General features: G+C 33.4%; 1 protein-coding gene across 2 annotated transcripts in view; it reads left to right on the top strand.

Moving 5' to 3' along the window:
• Positions 1-1,468: 1,468 nt before the first annotated feature.
• LOC124359571 (isocitrate dehydrogenase [NADP], mitochondrial-like) overlaps positions 1,469-24,236 on the top strand; it is a 36,557-nt gene continuing 13,789 nt past the window's right edge. Inside the window, exons 1-7 of one of the 2 annotated variants that reach the window (XM_046812438.1) lie at positions 1,469-1,628; positions 1,761-1,877; positions 17,378-17,490; positions 21,251-21,395; positions 21,606-21,940; positions 22,183-22,286; positions 23,291-23,448. In XM_046812438.1, coding sequence (XP_046668394.1) covers positions 1,775-1,877; positions 17,378-17,490; positions 21,251-21,395; positions 21,606-21,940; positions 22,183-22,286; positions 23,291-23,448 — 958 coding nt within the window. In that variant the 5' untranslated portion in view covers positions 1,469-1,628; positions 1,761-1,774. Of the gene's footprint in view, positions 1,649-1,760; positions 1,878-17,377; positions 17,491-21,250; positions 21,396-21,605; positions 21,941-22,182; positions 22,287-23,290; positions 23,449-24,236 lie in introns of both variants that reach the window. The other variant, XM_046812439.1, reaches the window with a different exon arrangement.

A 24,236-nucleotide genomic window follows, 5' to 3' on the forward strand; every position in this document is an offset into this window, starting at 1 on the left:
GGGAAAATTCTGAGCTAACTCCCAAGAAAAGAGATTACATTATTAACATGATTACTTGAGAACATACTGAGCCCGGAACACATACTGGTTCAATTTAAAAGAGCTCAACTAATTGTCATCCCAAAACCAGGGTAGCCTCTCACTCAGCTGACCTTATGCAGACCAATAAGGCTCTTATCTAGTATTTCAAACTGTTTGAAAAGCTTCTTCTGAGAAGACTACAATCATTAATCGATGGAGATTCTGTAGTATCTGCTCATCAGTTTGGTTTTAGGCAAAACATGATACAACAGAACAGGCCCATAGAGTAGTTAAATGAGAGTAGTTAAAATGATACAGGAGAGCTTAGACAATACAAGTTATTGTTCAGCTGCCTTTATAGGTGTAGGTCAAGCATTTGATAAGGTGTGGCATTCTGGTCTATTATATAAAATTAAAATGTTTTTGTCCCATTCTATTTTTCCAATACTAAAATCATATTTTCCCAGCCGATATTTTTAAATAACATATCAAGATGTTCTTATTTAGCTACATTCAATAGAATACAGAATTCCTCACGAAAGTGTACTTGGCTAATGTATATACTCACTATATATAATTGGCCTCCCAGAAAATGATCATACTCAAATTGCAATTTTCACAGATGATCCTGCAGTTTTGTCGGTCTATAAAGATTGTATTCGAGCATTCATTACTTACAACAGAGCTTAGGTGCAATTAATAATAAATGGTTTAAGACATGGAGAATTAAAATTTACAACAATAATTCAGTTCACATAACGTTTACATTAAATCAAAATCTTTGTCCTTCAGTTACAATGAATAACGTTAATTTAGCCCAAGTAACTAAAGTAAATTATCTAGGCATGGGCTTATACAGAAGGCTTACAAGGAAATCCCACATTTGGGCGAAGAGACAGCAGCTAAATTTAAAACCAAATACAATTAATTGGCTTCTCAGATTTAAATCAAAGTACGAAGAACAAGTTTCTATTATCCAAATCGATCCTAAAACCTGTATAGGCATATGGTCTGCAGTTATGGGCAATTCAAATTTCTTAAAAAAAATCAAATCCAATAAAATTTTACATCAAGTTTTGAACACCCCAACAGTTAAAGAATAAATTATCAAATTCAGTTACAATAGAATTATCTTTCAAAATTATATCATCCATACCACCTTTAGTTGGTGTGTCCAGACTCCACCGATCTGCTATCCTGGAACTAACTTTAAGGTTCTTGAATTAATTATGTTAGTGTTAACGATGGTTAACATTTAACTCAATTTTAATTGTTATTGTTGTATCTATATATAATATTTACTTATTGTTCTCCTCAAATTGAATAGATTGTTCATAAATTTTAAAAAACGTTGTTAAGAAATGATGTTTTTTTTATATTCTATGATCATAATAGGATGCTCTTCATCTTCACTTTGAACTTCTTATCACCTACTAAATTCTATCTCCCTTTCTCCCTCCATAATCCATAGACCATTGGAATCGGGTGGAATTGAACCGTGGCGTTACCATTCATAGTCCATCCATACATCTTCGTCTTCGTCTGGGTTTGGTGGTTTGATGTGATTTCTGAATATAGAATCTAACACTGCCCACTCCTAGTCTCCTGTAAGCGGTTCATTATTATTGTACGTGTAAATTATGACGTACTAATATTTAAATGTAGATATCATAACAAAGGAATTTATATTTTTAGATATATTTTACTAAACTTTTAATAAATTGCTCAACATTTTACAGGTTATTTGTATACAATGGCAACTACAGTTACGAAAATTGTCAAAGCTGTCACACAAGTGTCAACAAAAACGTCAAACAGTGGAGTTGTTCCAGTCTTCATAGCAAGCCGGCGAACATGTGAGTGTTTTTATTTGTTTTCTTAGTTATACATTTTGCAGTTGCATTTTGTTATGTGGAACCTTAAAATTTTATACTTAAAATAGGCTCTATAAGAACCAATAATTTTGAAATCAGTTCTTTGACGGGCATAAAACCCCCCAAGCTAACAGCCCTTGGCTTGAGCAAACTATTTGTGGAACTGAATGCCAGAGAACAGAAATAGCAAATTATTGGTTGGAAAACTTGAATTGAAAAAGACTGAAATAAAAAAAATTGTGTATAGCCTTTTCAGGGAGGCCTATTTTGGTCTAATTAATTTACTGGATGTTTGAATTTTTAATCTATTTCTTCCAATCTGAAGAATTTCATCTGTTAACCCTAGATATGGTATGCCCATTTGTTCACATTCCCAGTTCAATTTTGAAATCTGATATGTGAATAGTCACAATTGAAACAATTTTTACAAATGAATGAAATAGCTGGCTGCAGTATAATAAGAATTCATCACTCGAGTGATCGTTAATATCGAATTATCAATTTTCATGAGTAAAGAATCCTTGCTACACAACTACTTCTACCAAATTACGTTGTATTTCAAATTACTGTACAAAAAGAGGTAATGTTATGGTGAATAAAAACCAATCTAGGATATGATTTTTACTATTTTTAAGGATAAATGTGTCTTGACACAAATAAAACGTGTCCCATAAATACTCCTCTTGCTGACATTACAGATCTTCAGTATTAGAGTCAGTAACAGGTTATTTAGTGGTAACCTATTATCGGAATACTATTGTTTCAGTAACAGCTGAGCTGAATGATTTGTTCTCATAACGATTTTTGGTTTTGGGTCACTTTGTTGCCATTAATAGCCCAGGCTAATTTCATGTAAGCATTGAGGCATAACTTACATTATCAATGGAAATATTGGTACTTTGGGATTATACCGACCACACCCAGACATGAATCGTTATTTCACATTTCGTTTTCTACTGATTACTAGATTAGCGTAGAACAATATTTCGTCAATATAAAACAGGAATTGTCTTATCGCAAACCCCTCCCCATCCTCAGACAGAGGTCAAAGTCGAGCGTCTAGTAGATAACGTGATTGCAGTCTCGCCGCCCGTTCAGCTGGTGCATCGCTTTGTTGTACTTCCGTGTTTTACCTCTACATTTCTCCAAACACAAAAATTCAACAAAAACAATCATTTACCAAACTAAACTCTTTATTAAAAAAACACTAAAAACTTGTTTTTATTCTTGATCACATTCCGCCACCCAAAATGCGAGTGCCTCCGGCCATCAGCGCGGGCCTTGGCAGCACCTTCGGTGCTGCCCCGCGCTGATGTCGATGAAAGAAAAACATCCCTCGAGATAGTACCTATCAGTAAAATATCAAATTCTAGAGGGGCTAATCAGAAATATAAATTGAATTGTAATGGAAAGGCAATTATGTACCGTGCAAATCACGTGATGCCGCGCGCGGCCTGCCGTAATCAGGATTCTCGAGAAAGATAAGATAACAGCGACAACAATACCGATCACAATACCTGGAAATGCTTGTAAGTTTGTAATTTTGTAATTGAAGAGTTGTTTTTTTCGTTCTATCATGTTTGTTTCTATAAATTTCTATTTTTGTGTTCTTCATACTAGTGTGGTCGGTATAATCCCAAAGTACCGAAATATTTCACTATGCAATGTTATTATGAGACGATATTAGTAGGTTTAGATTAGACTATTGTAAATATGTTACAATTTAAACATAACCTTTACAAGCGGTTACGTGATATCTGAGTTTGAATTGGGTATTATCTCAAGGGATTTTATTCTCTCTTTTTTTTGCCAGCAGTGCAGGGTGGGTGCCACCAAAGCTCGCACTGATGGCCAAAAGCATTTCCAATCGACACTTCCCGGTCTTATATCATGTCATACATCTTACAACGTGATGTGATGTCGAAGAAGTTGGACGAAGTAGCTGAGCGTAATCCCAGATAGGGTTCTAAACTGGGGACTCATATAGAAAGGGTCATCGTCAGGGGAAACGGTCTTTAAATCAATGCAGACGTGTCATAGGTGGGTCTTGGGGACTTAAGCAGAGGCTTTTGTAATGGCTTTATGTTTCTGTAGTCAGACCATCTGCACTAATGTATGGGGCTGTTGTCTGGTGGCCAAAAACGGAGGCCAAGATGGCGGTAGCCTGTCTGGCTGACATCCAATGGATGCTTGCCTTGCTATCACTGGGGCTTTTCCTAGTGCGCCGGGTGCAGCTCTAGACTGTTGCCTCAACCTTGCCCCTCTGGACATTGTCATTCGGGCTATGGCCAGGAGGAGTGCCTACTATCTTCAGCAAGCGAGACTCTGGTCGGACTGCAGCAGTGGGCAATATAGAATTAGCATCCTGAGTCGCAGGGATGCTCTGCACATGATCTCTGATCAGATGCCACAAAAGTTTTCCTTTTACAAACTGTTAATATCATAAATTTGTTAATTGTGATACCTTCTAGGGACGATTGGTCAGAGGGAAGGAAAACTCTTCCACCAGTGGAGCTTGAATGGTTTACAGACGGCTCTAAAACATAAAGCAGCACAGGCACTAGAATTGTGGGGGTGAGACTATGCAGGGAGCTGGGGGTCCCTATGGGTTCTCATTATACTGTTTTTTCAGGCGGAAGTCGCAGCCATTATGGAATGTGTTCATGAGAATCTTCGTCTGCATTATAGGAGTAAGACGATCAATATTTTCATGGGTACTCAGGCAGCACTGATGGCGTTGGACCCTTGTGTGTTTAAATCCAAACTTGTCTGGGATTGCTATCAAGTTGTTTCTTCCCTTACCAGAATCAACAATGAGACTGTTTGTTGGGTTCCTGGTCATAAGGGGATCCCTGGGAATGAAAGAGCTGACCCTGGCCAACCGGGGCTTTGCGTCAATTATGACAGGCCCTCAACTTTTCTGCTGTATTCCATGGTGTGAATCCTTTGGGGCTGTCTCAAAATGAGTTCACGCTGAACATAAGAGAAGGTGGAGGTTGCCTCCAGGCATGAGAATAAGCAAAATGGTTCTACAGTCGCATTCCTCCAGAGTGGCGTCTGACCTTCTATCACTAAAGAAATCGATGTCCTCAGGTTATAGGTCTGATCATGGGACATGGTCACCTGAGGAAGCATCTTCCAGAGTCGGCATCCTTCAGGAGGTTCCGCTCTGTAGAATGTGTGATGAGCAGGATGAAACTGCCGAACACTTGCTCTTTGATTTTCCTACAATAGCAAGGGAGCGGTATGCCGTCTTTGGTAGTTTGGACAAGGGTGGTGAATTTCCCCAGGAGGACCTGATAGGTTGTTTTCAGCGGTTTGTGGAACTGCCGAAATCATAGACTGATAGGCCTCATGGTGTGCTTCCGGAGTGCGCAAAAGCCCCTTGAGGCTGGCAGTAGGCCGGCCCGTAGAAGAAGAAGAGCCCATTTATAAAGTTATTAGTTCATCAGTCTAAGGTATATTGTAGTGAGTTAGTTAAATTTTTGTATACTAATATGCTACCATGGTAACTGCTCATAGGAACATAATAACCCAACACGTTATTTTGTAATAGGTTTTGACAAACAACAATATGCTACCACGGTAACATGTTACAGGAGCGTAATAACTCAACATGTTATTTTGTTATAGGTATTGACAAACATAACTATATCCAGTTTCCAGCGGCCATTACTCGAATACCACAAATTATTTTGGAATATTAATGTCGAACTGAATTACGTTAGAGACTTTTAAGATTTAATATCTCTCAAATAGTGTATAGTGAAGCTATAGTTTTATTTGTTAATGAAATATATGCATATTAAATTATACAAACTAATACAACTTTCTTTATTTAAAAGGGTAAACAACCCTATATGACAGCATTTAAATCATTCTAATTGATGTTCAATATTATAGATTACTTGAGTGTTGGACACTTATTATACTGCAGCCAAATAGCCTAATGTATCTATAAAAAAAGGAGTTTCCAATGTGTTCGAATAAAAAGGTTTTTTACTCCAATCCATGTGTACAAGAACATTGTAAATAGAAAATAAACATCTGTACTTTAATTTCACTAGTTTAGAGTAGGGCAACAAAAGTTTTGATTGGTTATTCTAGCCTGATTGTTTCCTAATTGTTGATACTTTTTGTTATACTACATTTAATTTATGTTTGCAATACCAATGTACAGCAGACAACCATAAGGAAGTATCAGAGGTGTTCTACTATAGTGCAGTCATTGAAGTGAAAAATACGATCTTACCTCCGAATTTTTTTACTGTGAACCGATTTGCATGAAATTTTGGAATAAGCAAAGCTGAACAATTTGCTACTGAATTGGGGAAACAAGATTTTAAGGCTAGTTCAGGGTGGCTTGACGGCTTCAAAGATCGCAACAAAATTTCGTTGAAATCCATTTGTGGTGAAAGTGGAAGCGTTAATCAACAAGAAGCCAATCAATGGAAAACAGATTTGGAGAAGATGATTCAGGATCAGGACGAAAGGGACATCTTCAATGTTGATGAAACGGGATTTTTTTTTAATGCACCCCTGACAAAACACTCGCATTTAAAGAAGAAAAATGCCACAGAGGAAAACTGAGTAAAGAGAGAATTACTCTCCTGGTTGGTGCAAACATGGATGGATCAGAAAAGCTGCCTTTACTAATGATTGGTAAGTCGGCTAGTCCCCGTTGTTTGAAGAACGTCAAATCAAAACCAGTGGAGTATGTGAACAGCGCAAGAGCTGGGATGACCAGTCACCTTTTTGAGAAATGGTTGTTGAACTTAGACAAAAAGTTCATAAAAGAAAAACGAAAAGTTATCTTGTTTATAGACAACTGTACTGCGCACAACACGATTCCAGTAATGGAAAATGTTAAAGTGATTTTTTTCCCTGCGAATATGACTTCGGTTGTCCAGCCTATGGACCAGGGGATCATAAAAAATCTAAAACAGTTTTACAGACGTTTGTTTATTGGTTGAGTACGTACTGACTGAAGATTGTGACGTCCTAAAAATCAAGTTAGACATTCTTCAAGCCTCTCGCATGTGCAAGAAAGCTTGGGACAAAGTAGCGAAAAGATCAAACACTGCTTTAAAAAAGCTGGTTTTGTAAAAAAGGAGGTCGACGCTGAAAAAGCCAACGACATTATAGCGGAAGCGGTACCTTCAGTTGACGGTTGGGAGGACGTCATTACTGACCCTGCCATCTCGTTTGAAGATTTTGTCAACGTGGATGAAGATGTTGCAGTATATGGTGAGATAACAGACGCGGAGATCATCACTGAAGTGCTCAACAATAAACAAGATGGCGACATGGCATCGGGTGACGAAGAAGGCGAGTCATCAGTTGGGGCGGAAATAAACGTTCCGAGTGCGGCCGCAGCAGCACATCACATCATGGAACTTAGAGGTTTTTTTTAAAAGTAAAAATGACGTAAATGAGTCTATTTTCAATTCATTGAATATGGCAGAATCTTTGAAAGACTTAACTTTAGAAAAAAAGTGAAGATTTCCGACTTCTTTCGAAAAAATAGTATTGTACTGCATAATGTTCCTTATCACCATTCAACTTATTTTCTTTTATCGATAAACATATACTGTAATTGTGTATTTTTTAGATAATTCATGATTCAATTTTGCACTGTTTTACCATACTTTGCTTAGTAGAAATGCACAGAAAAACATACATTTACAACCACTCATGTTATTTTCAATAAAGGTTTTCAGCAAAGATGTGAAGTGTCATTATTTTAAGCCTTTAATTCTTAACTTTTTTAATTTGAATTTTTTTATTGGTCCCTTGAGATTTGAATTATCCAAGTTCCACTATATTTCTAATCAATAAATAAATTTGGTTTGATAATCTGATCATTTGGTCACTGCATATTACTGACACTTAAGAAATTTGAAATAATTCTCTCTAAATGTTTACGTTCATCCTCTGTTATTACCAGAGACCAGATGGTTGTCTTCAATGCAACTTTTAAAATTTTGTATGTAGTTCAAGGTTTAGGCTAATTAGTAAAAGTCTCCAGACAGGTTTAATTGTTGAAGTTGTTGTTTTGTAAAATATTGTTATAAAGAACAAAACTATCAAAACCAACTTTAGTTATTTTGGATTTATTTGATTTATTGCTGGCCAACAAAATGCATGACAAATGCATGTAGATTTGGATTAAGCATAACTAGTGTTTGACACTTCAACGAAAACTTTACTGAAGGATTTGTATAATAATATCTGAAGAAACCATTAAAACTTCACGAATCTTTAATTCTTTAATAACTTCTTCCTAACACGTAAGAGTTAAAAAGATTGTGATTTTTAGTTGCTAAAATTGTTGCTAACCAGAAAGTTAATTCTGGTCAATAAAACTTGCTAATGAATTCTATTATATGGGAGCAGAACATTTTCCAAAACCTGTTACCACAGTATCACGCTTTACGCACGTGTTCATAATGAGGAGAAATTGTGGCCCTTACCTGTGTGATATGTAAGTTGTTAGTATGGTTAAACTTTTATTCTAATTCAGAATGGAATAAAACTATAAGTATGTCAAGTATTTTAGGTTAAAATTTAAACATCTTTTGACATTTTTACCTAAACACTACTATTACCAAAGTCTTGTCATATAAACTTAAAAATCTCAAAGGTATGAATATTGTTTCTAAAAGAAGAAACGTATTTCATTTATTTGTAAGCTAATGTTGAGTTGTAAAATTCTTGAGAAATCATCAACTACTGGATTGTTGTTATTAAGTAATGAGTTGGTGAGGTCAGAAGAGTTGTACTGTCGGGGTCGGGGCGGGGGCGGGGGTCGCCTCTTCAACTTCCTATCTGCCTTGGCCTGTGGGCAGAGTTTAATTGCCCACTCACTAATCTAATTCCAACTTTTGTTATTTCTCACACATATTATTTATCATTCATGTTGATTTTTTTATCTCAAGTTTTTCACATTATGTTATTATTTATCACACATGCAATTTACTAAGCTTCTTTCATTTAAGGCTCGTCTAGATGTACTGTACTTAATTTTGTCTTTCAATAATTTTCACAATAGTTGTAGTATAAAAATATATTCTCAACTTATATCAGATAAAATATATATATATATATATATATATATATAAAGATATTCTTATACAATTAGGATATGCCCGACAGTCAAGGTATGTCTGGTATTTTTAACCTTTACACTCCTAGTAGATATACGGTAAACACATCTCTAGGCAGATTTTCTCAGCAGTCAAAAATAAGAGGATTGAGATTTAAATAGGAGCTTAATATGTTTATTGAAATATTATCAATGTGATATATATAAGTTAGTTGGTGTCTTCTGTAGTTCACTATTGGTCTCTGCTCTGGATGTCAAGTAAAACTGTTATAACTGTAATCTGTGTTATTTTTTACTACCATGCTATATTTATTGTATTATAATAACCACTATGATGCCAAGTAAACTGGTTTTAACTGTAATATTATAAACACAAAAGAACAAGAAGAGCATTTATAAAGTATAAAAAAATTAACTTTTTCTTTTTTTTTGGTTTCAATCATTCAAGTTAAACAATAATTTTACTAAAATGCTCTTAGTAGCTACCTATTTCACTAAATATTCGCTATAATTCTAAGGAAAAATTATTAATGTTTAAAGTTACTGTACTATAAATTACATAGCCTAGATTAAATTCTTTAGATTATTTTACTAGACACTAATTTTACATATCATTCCATATTAATAACTCCTCAGAAAAAAGATATCAGGAACATTGGATACATTACACAAATATTAAATAAATCTTTGAATTATTTATTCTTTTCTGTTTCTCTCAATTTTTAAAGCATTTAAATAGTAGATTTTTAGAATGTCCACAAAATGGGTATCTGTTTGGTTGACGATTTTCTGTTTTAACCTGAACTGTTATCTGCAAACTAAATTTTCAAGTTTGTAAGTATAAAAATTAACTAGGATTTAGATCTGATAAATACAGTGGATGTCGTTATAAATTTAGTTCATATTATTTCATAATAATTTTATCAATCATAAGTGTACAGAATTGTGCACATGCATAATTTTGATGGAACAGGATGTTTTTCCAAATGAGGATGTTTATCCTCGATTTATTTGGTGTACTGGTGAATACTCTATAGTTATTTTTGCCCTTTTGCAAGGTTATCAGAGTAGGTAATTCCGTGTACTCACCAAAAAACCATAGTACTCAGTAGGTTGGTCGATTTGCCATCTTTACCTTTTCTAGGCCCTATTTGGCTTAGAAAACAGACTTTTATTATTGTTTGTTTTTCTTTTGAGTGTATTTTTTTCATAAAAGTTGCAGACATACAAAATGCTCAGTATTGCAATGAAACTGTGCTACATCAGACTAAAAAGTCAACTAATCGATTGTGTGTTTATTCTCCACTTGGAAGAAATACCAACACTAATCTTAATAAGATTGTTCGCCTCAAAAGGTTTTACATTTAATCAGAAACAAGGTTTTGAGTAATTTATGAAAAAAGGATAAAGAAATAGTGAGACCAGAATTATGTATGTATATATTTTTATAAACAACATGGTTAATAATGTTTAAGATTATATTTGAAATGTAAGGAATGTTGAGAATAAAATACTATATAATAGAGCAAAAAGTTTTTTTATATAATATTTTAGGAATTTAAAAACTAATCCTGCAAGTCTTAACAAAATGTGCAGAGCCTATATGCTGAACCACTAGAGAGTTAAATTTTATTGCTGTTATAGTAAACAAATACATAACTATATGGTTACCACCAAATTTAGATTTTACAGCCAATCTTTTTGCTATTGCCTTTAGAAGGCCTACTATCTCAATGGGTTTATTGTTATTAATTGAATCATTGGGTTTTTTTTTATCAAGCAATCATGTACTTTTTTCTCATATCCAACACTAAAATTACTATTATACTTAAAGTTACCCTAGTCAAAGACATTGTCTACAACCTGTTATCTGAAGGTCATTGATAAAAATGTTGTCTAAGGCTTATCTGGCAAGAGTTGCTTTGCTTAACTAAACAGTTGCGTAAACAGGCCAACAGAGAGTTATTTGAAATTAGTTCTAAAAGGAATATAACAGTAGGAAACCAATGCCAGTAGAGAATTTTTAGTTTTATTTTAGAGTCAAATAAAATATCTTAAAATGATAAACCTGTATGTTGTGAACAAAGGAATTTCTTCTTTATAATGTTTCCATTAACTGGTAACATGTTTCCTCAACAACAATAATGTTTTGAAATAGTTTAAGTGAGACCATAACTTTGTTAATTTAATTTTTAATATATTAATACATTTTAATGCAAATTACTTTGTATGACAAGTCTGATTAATTATCTTAATATTTAATTTTAGATTTATTTTGTTTACTAAATCAGCTTATTGCAATTGCCCTCATGGTAGTACATACACAACATTTCTGCTTAACTTTTCCTAACATGACCCCCAGAGCCTAAAATCAACCCCTGTTCTAATATTTATATGGTGTATAAAGTGACATGTAGAAAGTGTAACTGTCGCAAAATAAGTCCAAACAATTTAAACTTGGTACAAAAATTGATTTAATAAATATCTTAGCTAAGTCCATTGGCCAGTTTCTTACATCTTTTCATTTTAAGTAGTGGTCATTCAAACTTAAAAAAACTTCACAACTCCTAGAGAGAACCTAGAGAAAAGAAAAAAGTGTTCTGGAATGCTTAAATATAATATAATAAAATAACTGTTTGAGATACTGATTGCATGTAAATGTAAATCCCATAGAAATTTCGTATTGATAACTGGCAAAAGAATTGCAGAAACCAGTACAAAAACTAATCTTATAAATATATCGGCTAAGGCCATCGGCCAGCTTGGTACACCACTTTGTTTTACAGTAATATGGCCTTTCAGATTAAAAAAGAATTCACAACTCGATTATTTAAAGACCTAGACAAAATGAAATATATATTTAGAAATGCTTATAACATTTCTAAAGTTTTTGTTGAAAAAATTATTTTGTGTCTCGAAATAGTTTTCGAGTTATTAAGTATATGTAAATTTAATCTATATATATAAAAATGAATGTTTGTATGTTTGTCCTTTATGGAATCGTGAACTATTGGACCGATCATGATGAAAATTTGTACGTATATGTATTTTTCCACGGAGAAGGTTTATAAGCTATGCCCATCCCTTTCCCGATTCAGGATTCCGCCCCACTGGTTACAGAAATACCCATAAGAAATGCATTGCAGCAAACATATGTTAACGTCTTTTCAAATTTTTAATCAGCTGTTCTTTGTAAACATATATTACACTTATAGTTTTAAAGCATAGAGTAAGCTTAAGAGAAACGACAAATTTTGTTTAAACTGTTTCTGCAATCACTGTTAAACATAGACTTTACTATCCAGATAATACAATTCAAATTTGACGTAAAAATTCACCTTTAACTGCAATATTTATTTAATATAAACCATGCTCATGCTTGATCAGAAGAGCAATGCAGATATCATAATTACTATCTTACGTTGGCTTCAAATATAAAGAATGTTATAAAATCAACCTTAGTTGTTTTTTTTGACAGAAGTATGGTTCTCAAAACTCCGTGTGTACATATTCTCTCGATCGAGACAACAAAGCAAGCTCAATCGTGGCATCGGAGATATAACTAATTTAATCTAAAATTTATTATAGTAAAAAAAAAAATTTACTAAGTAATATAAGGACTTCGGTTCTTAAGATTTGCGTGCGAAGCCGCGGGGAACAGCTAGTTTTAAATAAATTATTAACCATCTGAACCCTATGTGACAACAGAAATCTAATGTACAAGAGTGGGGTTATTGACATTGTTCCTCTTAAAGATAATCTCAACTTGTTGTGAATAAACCTAAATTTCATATCAGTAAACATTAGTGAGTGGTTTAACACTCGAAGTACTATACAATAATAATTGTTGATTATTGATACTTAAGATTAGCTTCAAAGGTCAAGATTTACTAGTGACATTCATTGAGGCAATACTTAATAAGATAGGTGTATGCTAGTTTAATTACGGGTTTCATTTTATGTCATACTTTTTAAATATTTGTATAAATTTCATTCAAGAACCCACCCTTTTAACCTTTTATGTTAAACTTTAAACTAATTTAATTTAAAAATTTAAAAGACTTTGTACTTTAATGGTTTAAATTTATAACATCAAAATATGCATGTTTTTATTTTTGGAATAGTAGATGTTTTATGTCATCATCATGTGACGTTTCCGTTATCACGGGTCGTCGTACACAGCCTCCTCCACTTTTGTCTGTCATTCCAGGTCTCCTCTTCCTCCACCTGCATTTTCTGTAGTCCCCTTCTCTCTATGTCTTTCCACACTTGGTCCTCCCATCTTCCTCTCGGTCTTCCTTTTGGTCTTCTTCCTCTTTCCTCCTTCTCCAGTGCTATTCTAGGCATTATATTATCTCCCATCCTCTTCACATGCCCCATCCACTGTATTCTTCTTCTTTCCATTGTCTCTTGCAGTGAAACTACCTTCAATCTTTCTCTAGTTATTTCGTTCCTTATTCTATCTCTTCTTGTAGTCTTTTCTATCCCTCCTCTTAAAAATCTCATTTCTGCAGCTTGCAATCTGCTTAAATCATTTTTAGTCCACGTCCACGTCTCTGCTCCATATAATAAAATTGGTTGGAAATAAGATTTATACATCAATACTTTTGATTCTTTCCCAATGTTCCAACTCCACACAATCTTCTTCACCATATTGAAAAACTTTCCACTCTTCCATATTCTGTTTCCTATCTCTTCTCTTATTGTGCCCCTATCTGTTATGATACTTCCCAAATAACAGAAATTCTTCACCTTTTCAAGTCTTTTTCCTTCAACTAACACGTCTTTGTTATTTCCTTCCCTTCTCTCTACTACTTTCATTACTTTACATTTTTGTATGTTCATCTCTAAACCATATTTCTGCGCCACTTTTGCCCATTTGTTCAACTCTCGTTCTAACTCTTCTTCCCTATTTTCCCATATCATTATCTCATCCGCATATGCTATCGTCTTAAGTTCTTTTGCTCCTCTGTTTCCTTGTACTTCTAGAATAATTTCATCCATTATAATATTGAAAAGGAAAGGTGACAATATGCTTCCCTGCCTTACTCCTCTCTCTGTTTTAAAAGTTTCCGTATATTTTTCTTCAATTCTCACCCTGTTTTTACACATGCCGTATAGGTTCTTTATTCTTACTACTATTCCCTCACGCAATCCTCTCTTTCTCAATGTTTTATGTAAGATATTAAAATTGATCATAGGCAATGCATTTAAGGAAAGATAAAAAATAAACTTATTTATCTCTTCCTTTATCACACATGAGAAATATTAAAAAAAAAATTTCAACTGTCTTAAAATACAAGTTTTACTAGAAACTCAGACTCACAAGTTTGATTTTCAAAAATGTAAGCATGGGTCAAGTTATATATGTTTTAAACTGTGGCGTTGGACAAATTCCTGCTGAATAACAGGAACATAAAACATATCCTTTATAAATGGTATACCAAGCACTCATGAAATAATGTTGGTCACCAGAAGATATTTGTATTTTCTAATCCACTTTAGAATAATTGAACCTTAAGTACTTGTAAGAATATGACTTTGAGTCAATAACTTTAACCCTCCCATTGTTTGCGGCTGGAGCATCGGTCGATAAAACATCACTGAGAATATTAACGGCAGATCTCGTAGTTGTTAGTTAATGCTCTGTTTTTTTGTCTCAGTAAAGCTGTTCTTTCATACATATTTTTGCCCTGAATGTTATTGTGAAAACCATAGGAGTTTTCAACTAAACTTAGACACATTTTGAGTCCCTCTGGTCAAAGGAAGAAAAGGAATGTAAGAATGTAATAACCCAGATTCTGAACAATATCACTTTTGTTGAGTGTTCGGTTCCTCCAAATTTCCAGTTTTTCAAAATATAAAAAATTGTATATATTTCTTGTAAATAGTCTATATTTGACACAAAAATGCTATTTTAACTTATTTTGTTAGTTGTACATTTGTTTTAGTCATAGTGCAAACCTTTTTCAGGGTTATGGATGAACAAATACAATTTGTAAAATAGTGGACAGTAAAATGTAGCTATGCAGTTTAATTATATGTATTCTTAGTAATAAAATAATATATAACAATAGGTATTTATGATAAAAATAATATTTTTATGAATTTTTTAGAGAATAGCTGTATAATATGAAAAATATGTCTATGTCATTTATAGGTAATATAGTGAACACTAGGAGGGTTAAATAAGTGTTTTGTTGGCCTGAAGCTGGTGAGTGAAACTGTTTTCTTAAGCACCAATGAAATAACTAAAATTTACATGAGATTTAATACTAGCTCCAAATATTTCAGTAGCACTTAAACTAGGTTATTTTTGGCCAGTGAGGGGAAATCTTAAAGTTAGAATCCATATATTTAGTAATGAGGGCACATTTAATATATAATGATGGAGCCGTATGTAAATTTTGAGGCAAAAATAGTCATAATTGAGGTACATATTATTTTACTGTTTATATAAAATTTCAACACAATCGTACTTAGTTAGCTTTTGTGTGACAGAAACACAAACATCCAAACTATTAAATCTTTTGGTTAAATTCCTAAAATAACACAACTGCCTGCTTTGCATTCCACCTGGCTTTCTGTACTCTTAGAAAAATAATAATAATGCTTTGAATGAGTGGATCACAACATATTTTTGACAAGCTTCAGGTCTTGTCTGTCTGTAAAGTGTGTATAACTTGGTCAGAGCTTGTCGAATCCAAATTTAGTGTACCTCAAGGCAGTGTACTACTCAGTGTGTTTATTTTTCATCATATTTAAATGACCTCGTCCAGAATCTCACCATGTTGAAAACTATGATGTTTCTTTGACTAGAAATCACAATATCATATAGACTTTGGCATCAAAAAGACAACTTCTGTAAAATTTTTAGGCTTGACAGATATGTATATAAAATTGTATTATAGTATTCCTGCTTTGTTATAAATTGAGCTGAATAAATTTATTATCATCTTTTACATCCGGAGGCGTTGCTAGAAATAATGGTTTATTGTTTCTACTTGTTTTCTGTTATGTCCTATGTTATTGAAGTGTAAGGAGGATCCTCACATGGGTTCAGGGTCTTACTGGAACAAAAAAAAACAGTCCGGATTCCGGATTATCAAAGGACTGTTCTTGTAAAGGAGTCTTCCAGTCACTAGAGAGTTTAGACCTCCCTTATATTACACACACACACACACACACACACACACACACACACACACGCACTCACGCACGCGCGCGCACGCACACACACATATGTACATACATATATGTATATAAATGAATGTCTGTATGTCCTTTATAGAATAGTAAACTGTTTAACCAATCACTATGAACATTTGTATGTGTATGTATTTTTCCACGAAGAAGGTTTATATGCTATGCTCATTGATGTAACTAGCCACCAGGCAGCTCTGAAAAAGATAAAAGTTTTCAAAGCCCCTGCACATTATAAACTGCAATTACGAGACAGTTATTATATTAAATTGCCAAACACTGTTTAAAGGCACTAAGTTATATATATAAATAAGTAAATTTTTCTTTAAAATAAATTTCTGGTTGAACTTCAAGCTTGAGTGTTAGACCTCTTTAGAATAAAGTACATGTACAATGGCTATAAATGTACACTTTTGACAGATTTTTGATAGACCTCATGCCAGTTCTCTTTTCCTTAATAAACTGCCTGCTGAAGTCCAAAATAAAAACTTAAAGAGCATTCTGAAACATTTTTCATAAAGAAGGTATTCTTGAGGGTTTTTGAATCTACCTACCTGAGACTGTTCTTTATCTCCTCTTTAAAAGGTAGCATAGTTAAGTGAAATTTTAATGCTTGTTTTTAAGTTTAGAAATTAAGATATTTTTTTTGGCATTTGAAATGTATGTCTTTTATATACCAATTCAGAAAATAAATGATTGATTAATCTCTTTATTGAATTATCTGATGGTGATATAACTATTATTTATGTGTTTTAACGGTCAGTTTTAAGTGTATCAGGGTAGGATAAATATAATCTGAGTAACAAGTTTTTGTTTCATATTTTTTCCTTTTGGATACCCTTCTATTCCAATGGCCAATGGCGCTGTGTAGCGGGTACAACGGTTATCGCAAGATAACCGTTTCAAGCAACGTCGAGCGTGACTGCTGCTTGGATGGGTGACCACTGAGCAATCCTGTCCTTGCAAGCAGCCCGCCTGCCTGGCCATTGGTGGTGGTTCAGAAGTCAGAACAGTGACTATATAAAAACTGTGATTGTTATCTGTTACGTATAGATCAGATTTTACATTGTTCTTAGAAAATATGTAGCTGCCCTTATTTAAGTCCAAAATCTACTTGTGTAAATGGTATCATCTGTTTTAACATCTTGTGTTTCAATTTTCTGTTGTGTTACAGATGGAACTGCTCGTATCCAAGCTCAGCGACCAGTGGTGGAGATGGATGGTGATGAGATGACAAGGATTATCTGGGCCAACATCAAAGAGAACCTTATCTTTCCATATGTTAAGGTAGGACCAATAAATAAAGTAGCCATAAGTCACTTGAATGCAGGTTACAGTAGTCTTCTGGACTCTACAAATATTTTACGGCGTGAATGATAATGCCAAAGAAGGTCTTTCCTCCAATTTCTTCTTTTATTGGACACCTGATATTTGTAGGTAATTAAACTTCAAGGCTCTATTAAATACTACAGAAGTAACAAAGCAAGGGAACTTACCTCATTCCAGTTTGAGTAATACACTGTACAACTTTGTTTTACTAAACTCTAAATTCTATGTTTAGACAATTAAAGGTAAATATAATTTATTGAAAAAGAAATTAACGCAGCAAAAATCTAATTTTTACAATAATAAAATTATTAATTCTGACAATACGAGCAAGACAATTTGGTAGGTGATAAGTTCAGAAGTAGGGAGAAATAAAACCAAAATTAAAAATATTGCAATAAAAATCAGGATAGTGAGAATGGACAGATCCTACTGAAACATCTGATCATTTAATACACATTTTGTGAACACAATTGCACCTAGTTTAAAAGAGCAAGATTTGATAAATAGTGGGTCTACTAAAATAACCATTACTAACGAAATAACCCTGCAATTAGTAATCAATTAGTTGTGAGTAGCACTTTTAAATTCAAATTTCTCAAATAAGAATCCTTTTGAAAAACTCAACTGAGAAAGCCCAGAAAATATATATAGTGCTGGATTTGATTAAAAAACTATCTCAATTATCACTTGTCAAAACAATAACCAATCAACAAACAAGAATAAGTGAAACAAGAAATCAGTAACACTACGTTTCGAGATCTGCAACCTGATCTCTTCATCAGGTAAAAACTAATCTAATACATAATTACAAACTAGGTTAAAATAAACAAATCATACCAAAGCATTGTGGCACGACTTCGTAGGTGGTTAGTTGTCGAATGCAGACGTATTGTGACCTGTATTCTATACTGTAGTTCAGCTTTAATGATTAGTGTTGTGTATAGTTTTTTATTAAGTGCATGTTTTAGAGTTAGTGAAGTTGACAAACAACATGGTGGTTGTGATTCCTGACTTAAGCGGCCCATACACTAGACGTGCAATGCACGCCGTGCCAAAATTGGAAGAAACGTGCCAGTGTGTGGAGGTCTCCGTGCTAAGCACGCCGTGCATTGCATGGCACGATGGCAATCAAGATCGGTTTGATTTTCGGCGTGCCGTGCCACCTACCGCCGTTCCATCCTGCAAGTGTGTGGACCAGTCCCGCGCCACGTGCTGAGAGTGGAGTGTCTTTTGAGGTTGTTTTTCGTTCTCTCACGGCAAATACTCTCCTATATTTACCATTTCAACTGCTGACACACAAACTTTTCTCTCTCCTAATTTCTTGCCATTATTTATAGATTCGTACAGAAATCACCATTGTTTGTGGCGAGTGAAGTGTAAAGAGTACTCAAATAAAAGTCTAAAACAAAATGCGTATTTAGACCTAGTGGAACTGTGCAGAACTGTGGTGCCTGATTGTACAGTTGATTATGTGCATGTATGCATTATGTAGCACGACAATACTACACAATATCACAGTACCACAACCAACTTCTAGCATGACACGGGACTGACTAAACTGTCAGTGTGTGGGGCACAAAGTGCCATGCCAAGCACGGCGTGCCAGTATAAAAAACTGTACGGCGTGCAATGCACGTCTAGTGTATGGGCCGCTTTAGGTGTGCCACAACGCTGAACAATGGCAAATATCCGGAAAAATCCTGTTTCCTTCACAATCCTTCCATCGTCAAAAATAACCTTCAAGCGAAGAATAACCCATACTGTTTACTATTCTTTCATATCTGGAATTTTCCCAGAAAAACCAAAAATTGCTAAAGTTATACCAGTATTCAAGAAAGGATATAGTCAAAATATTATAAACTAACAGACCGGTTGCTTTACTTTCAACTATATCAAAAATGTATGAAAGAGCACTTTATGATCAAGTTATCACTTATTTAGAAAACAATAGTTTGTTTGAAAATTCTCAGCATGGTTTAAAAAAAAAATATTAGTAATCACTGCTGCCACAGAATTTTTGTGAGTCAATAATTGATGCCATAGATAATCATCAGAAAGTGGTTGGCGTTTTTATTCTCCTTAAAGTTTCAGGCAAATCAGTAGAAGAAGTTCAAAGAACTGTAAATACTGATTCATCATCCTCTTCAAATTATCGATTTTCAAAACTAATTACAATTAAACCCAGATTTAACAATGTCATAACCTTCCAGACACGTCAAACAATGCCACACAAATACATTGTATTAAACATGAAAACAAAATTATAATATCAGGGCTAAAAATTGTTTAATTACTTATCACCAGAAATTGAATATGAAACTCAATTAACACGCTTTAGATAACAATTTTTAAATTGTAATGGCTCCTAATAAATTTTCTGATTTCTTTTATAGTTACTAACTATTGTTGATTTTAATGTGTTACAACCCAAATAAGCTTAATGCAAAATTTTGGCTTTTATATTCTTTAATTTTAAGTTTTTTAAAATTTTGAGTTTTGGGCATAGTGAATTTTTGTATATACTGTATACAGTATATTAGTTTACTTTAGCATGTTACCACATATGTAAGCTTTTAAGGAAACACATTATTAACACAATAGTATATAAGTTAAGTTTTAGAAATAGTATAATTAGGTTATTGAATTGTATATGCCTTTGTCATGTGTAACAGAAAAGCACCAAATGTTTTTAAATATCACTTAAGTAAAATATTTTTTGTCTAACTTTTTATTATATAATTGAACTAAGCATAAAAGAAATAAAACCTATACCTTGTTAAGGAGCATTTATTAAGGAAAAACAGTACAAAAATTATCAAGATACTTTGAAAAATAAAAACATTATTGTAGTTGTATATAAAACCGTACCAATAGGTTGAAAAATGCCTTAGCATTTGTTATTGTTTTATTTTTTATGTTGCTTTTCTATTTTGTTTTGTTGTCTTCATCAGTTCTTTTTATGGTTGTAATTAGTTTTAGCAACTGATTGGCTCTTGAAGAAGGTTTCAACCCTTGCCATAAAGACCACACAAAAATTCTACAGAAAAGTTAAATTTCTGTTGTATCAGGCACTGAAATCAGATTTGCTCTTTCATAGTTATTCCTTACTATTGAGCAAAAGTTACATTATTCAGTAACATGTATCAGGTTATCCTCTAAATATAAAAATCTTCAGCCCAAGAACAAACATTAATGGATATTTTGAAGTCGTAAAATGCAAGTGTAAAAAAGTAAAAATGTTATTGATTTTTGCATTGTGGTTGTATTGCAGAATGACATAGTATGATATGCTAAATCTAAGATTTAAGGTATTGTAAATATTTGATCTATGAATTGGGAGCATCTTGTCAAAGAGGCATAGTGTTGTTGCTACTGAACGCAGTAGTGTAACATTTAAAATATAGTTGTGTTCTTAATACAAACAATCATGTAAAGTTTAAATGTTGTTCTTTTTAAAATTACATTTGCATTGTTAACTATATTAACATTGACCTAGCAACACATCATTTATGGAAATGGTGTGCATAGTGGAGGTATAGAGCAAAAGTAGTTAGAGAAAAATCGAGTGCACTCTAGCAGCATTATTATGCATAATCAAATTCTGTATATAATAGAATTGTATAATTTACACTTGCTTTCATCTAGTACTAGGTTACGTTTGCTCTAAAAATCAATATTTGTGTTTCTTTCTAACCTTTTAATTGCAATGGTTCAATAGGTAGACTGTGAATATTACGATCTGGGCCTACCATACAGGGATGCCACAGATGATCAGGTGACTATTGATGCTGCCAATGCCATCAAGAAGCACAATGTAGGTATCAAGTGTGCTACCATCACCCCTGATGAGGCTCGAGTTGAAGGCAAGTCACAACTGATAATTATACTAAATTAGTAAATAATTTTACGACTCTAATTTAAGATTGATTTAAATGTGGCCTAAGAATTGAAAAAAGACAAGTTTTTTAGATTAAATAATTTTTGAGCATTTATCAGCCAAAAAGCATTAATTAAATTAACTGCTAAGTATCAGGAGAAAGTATAAATTTTTAATAAAACATTTAATGTTTCAGAGTTTAAACTGAAAAAAATGTGGCTCTCACCCAATGGAACTATCCGTAACATCTTGGGTGGAACTGTGTTTCGAGAGCCCATTATCTGCAAGACTATCCCACGTATTGTGCCCGGGTGGACCAACGCCATCGTAATAGGACGTCATGCCTTCGGTGACCAGTACAAAGCACTGGACACCGTGGTTACAGGACCAGGCAAACTGGAACTGGTCTACACCAGTCCTGAAGGCAAGCAGGAGAGGTATCCTGTGTTTGACTTCAAGGGGCCTGGAGTCGGCCTGGCAATGTATAACACAGATGAGAGCATTTCTGCATTCGCTCACTCCAGCTTCCAGGTTCGATCATTCAACAGTGTTTATTAATTTTTTATTTTACCATGAGTTGTTTGCCTTTATAAAATAAGTATTTATAAAGTTGATCAAAAATACCTGATCTTTGAAGATAAGATAAGACTCAGATCAATTAATTTCCCCTTCTATAAAATATATTGTAACTTCTAACATCTTTAACTTGTTTAGAACTAAAATTTCACTTTTTAAGCTTATTATCTTTGGTATAACACAGTATATCTTTGTAGGTAGCATTGGCTAAAAAGTGGCCATTGTATTTGTCAACCAAAAATACAATACTCAAGAAATATGATGGGAGATTTAAGGACATTTTCCAGGATATTTATGAAAAGTAAGTAACTGCAAACTTTTTGTTCTGTTTATATATTAATTTGCCCGTTCAAAAATAAACCATAATTATTTACAATCTTAACCCTTTTAGGACCAGGCCAAAATTTTATGTGTAAAAAATTTGTATATATTTTGGTTCAAGTTCCAAAAACTGCGTACATGGAAAATGTGTGAAGATTTTTGTATGCTTTTGGGAAAATAATCGTATCTATATAATTATATACTCAAATCTGCTCTGGATTTTTTTATTTACATGTAGACAAAATAAGTTGTAATTAATTTAAATTAAGAACCATTGAAGTTTAAAATATTTTATACATGGGAAATGTTATATTTTGATTATACAAAATTTTTAAGTGCATCAAATTTTAAAGCTCTAGTATTTCATATAAATAATCTGTGAATACATAATCCAATTAAATATATCTGCTAAAACAAAGCTTTTATCATGATTACACACATAAAACCTTATAGTCTACTTAAAAAAACAAAACTGGAAACATTCTTGTTACTACTCGATAACATTCTGATGTGTGTAACTTAATGATCATTCTGTAATTTGTTTATTTACATTTAATATGTATGTAATTAACAAATTGTTTCCTTACACTTTATTTACTTTGGCAATTACAAAGAGAAATGCAAAAGCATCTGCTACTAAAATGTTAAAACTACAGTATTATAGGCTATGTAGTAATAAAACCCCCAGAGCTAATGTGTCAAGCAATAAAAACCGTAAAAAATATTTACTTGTTAATTTATTTGCAAAATACCCTATACTCATCCTCAAGGATCATTTAAAATTCATGAAAGCTACCTATACTAGCACACTAATTATTACTTATAATTTAAAATGTTACTTAGATGTTTTGTCTATGTTTAAAAGTTTCTAGCTGGCATTGGTTTTATAATTCATACAATAAAGGTATTATGTTGTTCTTACTTTTTGGACATTACTACGTGTATCAATGAATATTTTGACTTATACATTTTTATTTGAAACAGGCAATACAAGGCAAGTTTTGAGAAGTTGGGCATTTGGTACGAGCACCGGCTGATAGACGATATGGTAGCTCAGGCCCTGAAGTCCAGTGGAGGGTTTGTTTGGTCCTGCAAAAACTACGACGGGGACGTTCAGTCAGATGTGGTGGCCCAGGGTTATGGTAAGTTAATGTTGCCTTAAACTAAACTAACATTTTTAGTGGTGGATATGCATAGATGTATACAATGCTAAATTTGATTTACTTACTCTTACTCTTACTCCCATGGCCATGGATACCCTAGGTGGTATTTGGCCTCGCCAACCAGCTGCCTCCATCTCCCTGTCTTCACAATCCCCCTGACCCGCTCTCAATTTCCGCAAGTCCTTCTCCACCTGGTCCTTCCAGCGATTTTTGGGTCTACCTCGAGGTCTTCTTCCAACTGGATTGTGTTTCCAAACCTCTTTAATCAATTTATCATCCTCCCTCCTCATCACATGGCCTGCTCACCGAAGTCTCTTGCTCTTTGCTTCTCCTACAACGTCTGGAGATTGAAACATCTCTCTGATTTCTTGGTTGTGCCTGATTCTCCATCCATCTCCATCTCTAATTGGTCCGAAAATTTTCCTCAAAATTTTATTCTCAAATGTAACCAATCTCTTTTCTGCCTGTTTATCTATAATCCATGTCTCTGCTCCATAGAGAAGAACTGGTCTTATAACAGTCTTATATATTCTTAATTTTGTTTTGTAAGACATGGATTTGTAATATTTAAAATATTATTTTAAATATTAAAAATAAAATTTAAATATGTAATATAACATAATATTTTAAAATCAAAATAAACAAATTTTGATTTTAAAATATTATTTAATGCGTACATGCTTCTATTTGCCAAATTTATTCTATTTTGGATTTCTATTAGTTCATTACTCTTTGAATTAACTATTGCTCCGAGGTATTTGAATCTT

This window comes from Homalodisca vitripennis, chromosome 4, assembly GCF_021130785.1.
Source record: "Homalodisca vitripennis isolate AUS2020 chromosome 4, UT_GWSS_2.1, whole genome shotgun sequence".
NCBI classification, from domain to species: domain Eukaryota; kingdom Metazoa; phylum Arthropoda; class Insecta; order Hemiptera; family Cicadellidae; genus Homalodisca; species Homalodisca vitripennis.